At 40.5% G+C, this 8320-nt stretch overlaps 2 protein-coding genes across 2 annotated transcripts; one reads left to right on the top strand and one right to left on the bottom strand.

Annotated features, from left to right (window-relative positions):
• Positions 1 to 224: 224 nt before the first annotated feature.
• On the top strand, positions 225 to 2795 carry MELLADRAFT_101662 (uncharacterized protein; the record flags this gene model as incomplete). Its single annotated transcript, XM_007404764.1, has 3 exons — positions 225 to 645; positions 2510 to 2533; positions 2596 to 2795. 3 exons carry the CDS (start codon positions 225 to 227, stop codon positions 2793 to 2795), a joined length of 645 nt encoding a protein of 214 aa, XP_007404826.1.
• A 1456-nt stretch (positions 2796 to 4251) lies between these two features.
• On the bottom strand, positions 4252 to 5983 carry MELLADRAFT_101661 (uncharacterized protein; the record flags this gene model as incomplete). The annotated part of the gene is made up of 5 exons (XM_007404209.1): positions 4252 to 4413; positions 4740 to 4872; positions 5008 to 5021; positions 5847 to 5904; positions 5970 to 5983. 5 exons carry the CDS (start codon positions 5981 to 5983, stop codon positions 4252 to 4254), a joined length of 381 nt encoding a protein of 126 aa, XP_007404271.1.
• Positions 5984 to 8320: the final 2337 nt, after the last annotated feature.

The following is an 8320-nucleotide window of genomic DNA, read 5'->3' as shown; positions in this document are numbered from 1 at the left end:
ACTACAAGATACCTGAAGCTAACAGACAAAAACTCGATCCAAAAGCTCAAGCATCCATCATTTTATCGTACCTTCCAGATGGAAACGGGTATAGACTCTGGGATCTTCGTCACAGAAAGGTGGTTAAGTCCCGCGATGTTCTGTTTTGTCATGATGTATTTCCATACTCCTCTACTCTTTGTAGCTCTCCTGCTCCTGTGATAGAAGCGGATATCCCATGGCCAATGGATGCTACTCCTACCATCCTTCCTCATCTAACCGAGGGTCAAAGACGTGCACTTCGTGAACAACGTCTCTCTAACTCTATCCATGCTCCTCGTAGACGACCAATCGCTACTCCTGCTCCTACTTCCCCACTGTCTCCAACAACTTCTTTTCCAAACATAGAACCCATCTCTGTAAGTCCTATTTCTTCACCTTCATCCCCGATCATTATCAAAGATCCCACTCCACCTTTGTCTCCTGAATCAGTCCCTACACGTATGAATCTCCCACCTACTGCAAGTTTTCCCCTCCCGTCTCATTTGGAATATCCGGTTCCAACTCCTCAACTGTCTAATCCTGTTCCAACACCGACTACACCACCTCTTGAATCACCTGCTCCTGCTCCTAGATCACCTACACCACCTCCTCAGCCACCTAATCGTCCGTGTCCCAAACCAACTGCTTCTCGTGTACCACCTACTGTCCCGTCCCGTTGTTCTACTCGAACCTCCAAGGCACCTGATCGCCTTGGCAACTGGGCTAGTCCTGCCACCGAGGAGGATGCTTCTCTGGATACTCCTCGCACCTGGAAACAGCTACTCCGATTGCCTAACAAAGCGAAATGGCTCAAGGCAGCCAATACTGAATTTGCGACACTCATCGGTATGCAAACTTGGAGACTTATTCCTCGTCCGGCGAAACGTAACATCATTAAGTCGAAATGGGTGTTCAAAATCAAGCGTAACATCGATGGATCACTTGATAAGCTGAAAGCACGACTGGTTGCTATGGGATACTCTCAAGTGCAGGGTGTGGATTACTCGGAGGTGTTCTCTCCGACAACCCGTCTGGAAACGCTACGACTTGTCTTCTCCCTTCTGGCACCAAAGAAATGGAAGGGACGTCAAGTGGATATCAAGTCCGCTTTTCTCAACTCTTTACTTGACGATCCTATCCTGATGTCACAGCCACAGGGATATGAAGACCCTAACCACCCAGATTGGGTTTGTGAACTCCAGCGCTGTCCATCTTACTTACAAATCATCCGACTACTTGTTTAATCTTTCACGTAAACTGTTATATTGATATTACATAAGACATTGTGTATATAAGCACCCTAGAGCCACACACAGAGAGGGTTTCTCTTCACCCTTTCTGAAACCTCTTCTGTGCGCTCTAGTTGATTGCAACAACAAGCTGGAGTTCCAATACACCACAAGGGATTCTGTTGGATGCAGGGTGTGCATCAATTGGTGCTCACCAGTTGGTCTGGCAAGTGAAACACTGAGTTAGAAAGATGAATCCTTTGAAGATGTCAAAAAAGGAAGTCCATAAAGCAATACTCACAATCATTCATGCGACCAGTCAAGGAGGCCGTGGCTGGCGCCTTGAAAAGAAATATCCATACTGAAAGTATATGAAAGGCAAAGAACGTGACAAACATTGAACAGAAGACGTAAATTGATTAAGTTGTCCTGGGTAAAACCAAGGACAAAACAGAATTATTGATAAAAGTGATGATATATGGCTTGTGAAAATAGTTGTGTGTGATAATATAAGAATTGAAATTGAGATTGATTTGGTTGAAATATGTACGGAAGATGGTGGCAATTCTATCAAGGAGGGAGATGGGATATATGGTGATGGGAAGGAGGGGGAATGCAAATCTCTCATCATATGATGTCATTGATGTCAGTATTGGATGAAGCTGTTTCCGGCCATTGCATTGAGAGACATAGCCGGAAGTGAAAGAGTCTAGAAATGGTGAAGAGGTATGATTATCAGCGGCAGATCAAACTATCTGTCCAATCTAGGAGAAGGACAACACAGTTTGGTATCAAAGTCCAAAAATTTTGAGTTTTTGACTTTCAGACATAAATCTGCCGATAACACATTTTCTCAAAATTCTGCTAATGTATGTTACAATGGCTGTACCAGGTTGATCCCCTAAATGCGGAGCACAATGGATGAGAAATTTTAATTTTGGGTGATTTCCTCAAAAGTTTGATACACCTCAAGTTCATTTGGATTTTCAGCTTCAACCCAATCAGCAATCAAGAGAAGTGATTCACCATTAACTCTCAATCAACTCACAGTTTTAGTCTAACAATGATATCCACTCAGATTGACCACCAACCATAGGACATTCATACTTATAAATTCCAATTCAGCCAATCAGGTGATCATCAAAGCTACTCAAAATGAATGGAGTATCATTTAACTCAACTAGAAAGATCAACTTCAATCAAAATGTCGAACCCTCCATGATTTTCATCACCAAATCATATAAAAAAATTATCATTAGGATGTCTACTTGTGACTGAAACATGTGAGTCAAATGATGTGAAAGAGCTCTAAAATATTTCAAAGCTAACTATGTTTGCAATATAGCTTGCGTCTACCAAGGGATCAACAACAGGGATATCCAAGGAGGCATCAGGAAAACTCATGAGGTTGTTGTGCAATCCAGATTGGTACTGTCGTGGGAACTGGTCTACTTACCCTTAGCCCATCTGTTTGGAGCCAGTATGTTAGTGCCTCACCACAGAGATGACATTAGTCATGAGCATTGTTTAGGCAAACATGTTTAGGCAAACACATGCACATTTTTTCAATCTTTTGCAATACCAATACTTGCTTATGGTAGAAGCAGATTCCCTGCATTACTGTGTTTGATTATACAAATTGTGGTAATCTCTTCCCCTTGGACACACCTTCTTCTGCATTGATAACATCAAATTTGTTTGTCTTGTATTTTTTCATTCTGCTCAAATAAGCTGTTGAACAAGGTTTTGAAGCATATGTTAAATAATTGTTAATACAAAATCAAACGATGAAGTTGACCACTCTTATTGTTTTCTCTCTGCTTGGACGAAACCGTCCATTACTTCTGTGTAGGTAGTTTGCATATCAAAGTCTTGACATTGTAATTTGGCTATTGAATTTCCCTGTGCAGATTCAAAGGAAACTTTGAGATGGGGATATTTGGAATGTCTCAGGAAAGGATTGCGATGAATAGAGTCATGAAACTTGTTGATTCTTTCCTAACCACATGCTTGAAAGTCCAATCAGTCCTCTTATCACATGTTACATCTTGATTTCTTCCTAACACGTTGTGAGTACAAAGGGTCCAAAATAACAACCTTTATTATGAGCTCAATGTGATCAAGAGATCAGGGATGAATTCCAACATGATGTTTTGTTCAAGAACAAATCACAGGATTATCCAAAACACAGATTCAGATGTCATAATACCTTGGACAAACCATCAGTGACTTGTTTGAAATGTAGTGAATTCCAAGGGATCAATTGGGATGGAGTCAGTACGATAGTGACTGTGTTGAAATGTAACGGCCTCCTTATTCAAGTGTTGCATGTGAGCAAGTCAATTTGACTCAGAAAGCTCAAATGCAAACTTACAATACCTTGAGAAAAACTCAAGGGTCAAGTGACAGGACCCCGGCATGCTCCTATGAGGGGTACTGATGTAAAAAGATGACTTTTGAGCTCCCGCAGAGATAAGCCCCTTTCTTTACCCATACTTTGAGACAAGATTCATCTTTCAAATCAGCTGTATTGTACCTTTAAGCAGCTCTGGAATGGGCAGAAACCGTCAATTTTAAAAAATAGTGCATAATCCCATGAAGCGTAATTACGCAGGAGCTCAAAAGTCATCTTTTGACATCAGTACCCCTCATAGGAGCATACCGGGGTCCTCAAGTGACCCTTAAAAGTGGAGTAAGGGGGTGTTGATCCTTTCTTGCAAGATCAAATTGCCAATCAAGCAACCTCTTTGTGCTGGTTTTCTCCCTCAAAGGGGTGTTTAACCTTGTACGGGATTCACCAATCAGAACAACATCAAACTGCAAATAATGTTTGCTCACACCTCTCCTTGAGGGGAATTTGCAATGCTACACAAATATAGACATGGTGGTAGATTTGGACAGAGCCATACCACAATGTTCTCACACACACACCTTCATTTCATTAGGGGTACTTTGGCATCAAATTTTGTATCTTGATTTGTTTTATCCTGCATGCTGAAAGCTAAACCACAATCTCCCCTAGAATTTCATTTGTTGTCTCGAGATAGCGGGCATAAAGATTGTTTGACTTCCCCCAGATACTCAATTTTCTTGCTTGAACGGGAATATCATCGTGTGAAGTTTTCTCCCAACATCCTAACTGTTTAAAGACTAATTTATGATGCTATCAAACTCCCATCAGAGGATTTTACTCATTTAGTTTGCTAGATTGAACAATACGAAGGGAATTTTGGGATTTGGTTTGTGTCCTGATGCACATTGAAATTTGAGTCTAAAGCAAACTTAGATTTTGCTCAACCCCTCTCGAATCCTATAAGCCTTTGAGCGCAAAGTTCATGTGAAAACGCACCCCTTGTCTGAGTGGTCCTGAGGAGACTATGAACGTACACTGCTAGTCATCCCTCATGAAACCCAATATACTTAGATCACATTTGCTTGTTTCCCCAGAAATTTGTGAAAAAACATCACATCAAACTGGATTCAATTTACGTTTTTATTGATGAATTCTGTTTGTGTGTCATCTCCTTCTTCAGCAGTATTACGTACACTACCTCCTTGAGATCCAGTGATCTTTATCCCCAAATCACCTTTGAATACCAAATCCTTGGCAACAAAGGTCATACTTTCAGAACAAGGACGCAAAGCAAAAGGTTTCAGCTCATTTCACCAACACAGGCAGATAAAACACACAGTTCTCTTCCCTCCGGTCAGCAAACAAGTGAAGATACCTCAGATCTCCATGCAACATCCAACTTACATTACCAACTTCCCCTACACTTACAAGAGCGACTACTGGTTCAACAGTATTGCCAGATTCAGGAGACAAGGCAAAGAGAGAGCCAGTCTCTTTGCCAGTACTGATAAGAAAGAGAAAAGGCAAATCCTGTGCTTCACATCAAGAACGGTCTGAATTCAAGATGAACAATAAATCAATCCTTTGGCCAGTCTGGGAGATGATAGCCAAAATACTCCTGCTGTCCAAAATGATGTTCTTTGTAATATAATTGTCTGAATTCTTGAGTGTTCTTTCTTCTTGTGGTCTATTCTTAGCATCTTCACAAATCTAATTGGAAATCACAGTAATCAATTCTAGTCCCCCAGAGAGTTTGACCAGGCAAATCAAATGCAGACCAATGAAATCACTTTTTGCTATGTTTGATTTCCTCATATTTCAAAAATCTGGAGGTTGCCAAGCCGCAGTTCTTTTTCTTTTTCCCCTCTCTTATTGTAACATCTATTTTGGATGTTTTTCATTTCTGGCCCTCAAGATTGCTCTTACCTTCTCTGTCACTCACCACAGCCTAGCACATTCAGATCAACATCTAGTCTATCCCCATTTCGTCAAGCAACATTATGCAGACGTATCCATGTATTGGCACAAGATGCAGCAAAATGACACATTTTGATAATGGCATGAAACACCAAGTCCTACAAGTAACACACAATACTTATGCTCCTCATCAATTAAATGATCAGAAGTTGGAAGTCTTTGAAGCCGCCAAAAACATTCTTGATGATGCTGAAGATTCAGACTACTTTAGAGATTTCAATGACAATGATATGTGGCCGCTAGACAGGAACTGTAATCTTGCTCACCAACCTGGCAGCTCCTGAGCAAATTGCTCCAACCCAGTAGCTAGGGCCTGTATTAGTACTGAGATGGATTAATGATGATATCACTAAATGTGATGCAAGCAAGTCCCATCCTCTTTATCTGACTCTATTATGATCATGTTGGAGCACTGTTACATCTCCCTTTAACCCCATAGGCAATTTCATCACTCATAGGCTGGAGGGGGACAATCACATCCCGGCTTCAACTAGCGCAAAAAAACCATATATAACTCCATATGTATAACATCTTCACACTTCACTCCAGAACTCAGCCACTCCAATAGGGCAGTTCAAGTTGTAACGGGGTGGAGATTACCCACGTGAAGGGTATAAGATCAAGCTAACTAGCTAAGATCTTAGGTGAGCAGAAGATAGAAAAGATAAGATCACAGATCTTGGGCTACGGTCGTTGTAATCGAATTGAATCAAAGGGGCACTAGCAAAAGGTGTTAGTCTTGAGCTTAGTGAATGCTTTCAAGAGTTTCAATTGGATTTTAACGAGTAGAGTGAAAGGGCTCTAAGAGGCAATGGAATAGTTATGACAGAAAGGTTTAAATGAATATAATTGTCAATAAAAGATCTTTTTAATGAGCGAGTTATAGAAAGAGTAACAAACAAGTAATTTGTCAGATTGTTGATAAAAGATAAAGTGCTCCTCTATTCGAGTAGGTATGAATTCGTATTTCTTATACAAGGTGGTAACACACAAATGGCTTGTAGTGCCTTGTCATAGAACTAGGTACAAGATAATGGCTTGTGCCTGGTTGTTAATGGAATGTTCCAAGGGGACTAGTTAAGAATGATATGTATTTGGATTAGACTAGTCTTATTACATAATGGCTTGGTACTACGGTAGTCAGTATAACGCCTATTGTGGTATTGTAGCTGAATCAGGGCCTTCGGCCCTGCTACAAAGCTAAACCAAAATCCTTCAAAATTATAAGTCTCTTGGCCTCCATGTGCTGTAAAATTCTAGAATTCCAACTTTCAATTGCACATACAAAACTTTCAACAATTATAAGCAGCATCTTGCTGTAGGCACAGTTCTGTTTTAGTGCGTTTTCAAACTGGAACCGCCCTAATACACAACTTGTAATGCTTTCTAAGCACAGTCCAATCAAAAGACAGCCCCAAAATGTGTTTGACACTTCTCTTCCAACCAAATGGCCTCTTGATCCAAAAGTATGCTGTTCAAGACTTGATCACTTGGATTGCTTGTCTCATTGCACAGCCTTGTATGAAAGAAGAAGTTGGCATGTCACTTTCAGAATCACAAAAACCTTTTAAAAGAAAACCTTCAAAGAAAACCTTATGTGGACTAGACAGTGTTTGATCTACATCAAAGTCAGGAAACATGACATTTGCGTTCCCTGTTGGTATAAATCCTTATGGAAACAAGTCCAAGCGGCATAGAGAAAGTGAAACATTCAATTTCATGACATGCTTGACCTTACCCTAAGCTACCAGCTTCCTTATACCTTGCGGTGATTGATCCTGGACTTGGGTTATTCAATTGGATTCTGGGGTCTGTTATGCCAATCTGAAAGAACTTTGGGATAGAGAACTTTGGTTGGATTATTCAAGTGTGAATTCTTTTTCAAAGAACATGATGTTTAGTATTCAGTCATCCCAGAGTTGGACTACTGGAATAATTCACTACCACATGAAGAATTGAATAGTGATTTGGACAATTTTTCAAGGCTGTAAGGGTCTTCCTCAACATCAGAGCGGTCACTTGGATTGCTGATCTTGTTATCAACTTGAGGTTCTACAGGATCTGTAGTATCCAGTGCCAGGGGAGCTAGTGGAGGTAGATCCAACGGTGTAGGTGGCGGTTGTGCATAGTGAGCCGCATACATCTGATGAGTAGGTGTTGATAAATGATGTCTGATAGATTTGAATGTTTGACTGCCACACAGACCAAAACAAAGTTTACCTCTCCCTACTGGGAAAATATCTATTTGTTGATCATAGATTCAATACAGTGCGCTGATAGTTCAAAGGTTATGAGCGGCTTACGCAAATTTGAAGACCCTGCCCGTGGCAATGAATTTTCAAACAAGAAACTGCTGATGGGGAGTAACAAAGCACTACCAGTCAGTATTCCACAGTCATGAGTCAAAATTAAGGGCCCGTTTGGTAGCGTTTATTTTACCACCGAAAAATGTAGTATTGAAAAAAAAAAATGTAGAATGCAAATACCATGTTTGTCCTGTTTTGGCCTGTGGTATCATAATGTATCATGCAATCCAATACCACATCCAAAACTACACATTGAAATAATCAAAATGTACTTGATCATCCTCCATTGCGTCTGAAGGTGAGTCGATATCTGACATTGTGTGTTGTATATATGGACGGATTTTGGTCAAACAGGATTTGGATAGTACATGAGATTTCAAGGACAATATGTAGTATCAAAGCTCTGTTTCAAATAATGTAGTATCAACAGGCAT

The sequence above is a fragment of the Melampsora larici-populina genome (assembly GCF_000204055.1).
Source record: "Melampsora larici-populina 98AG31 unplaced genomic scaffold MELLAscaffold_2, whole genome shotgun sequence".
NCBI classification, from domain to species: Eukaryota; Fungi; Basidiomycota; class Pucciniomycetes; order Pucciniales; family Melampsoraceae; genus Melampsora; species Melampsora laricis-populina.
Note: the sequence above shows the minus strand (reverse complement) of the source record. Positions and strands in the feature narration are given on the sequence as shown.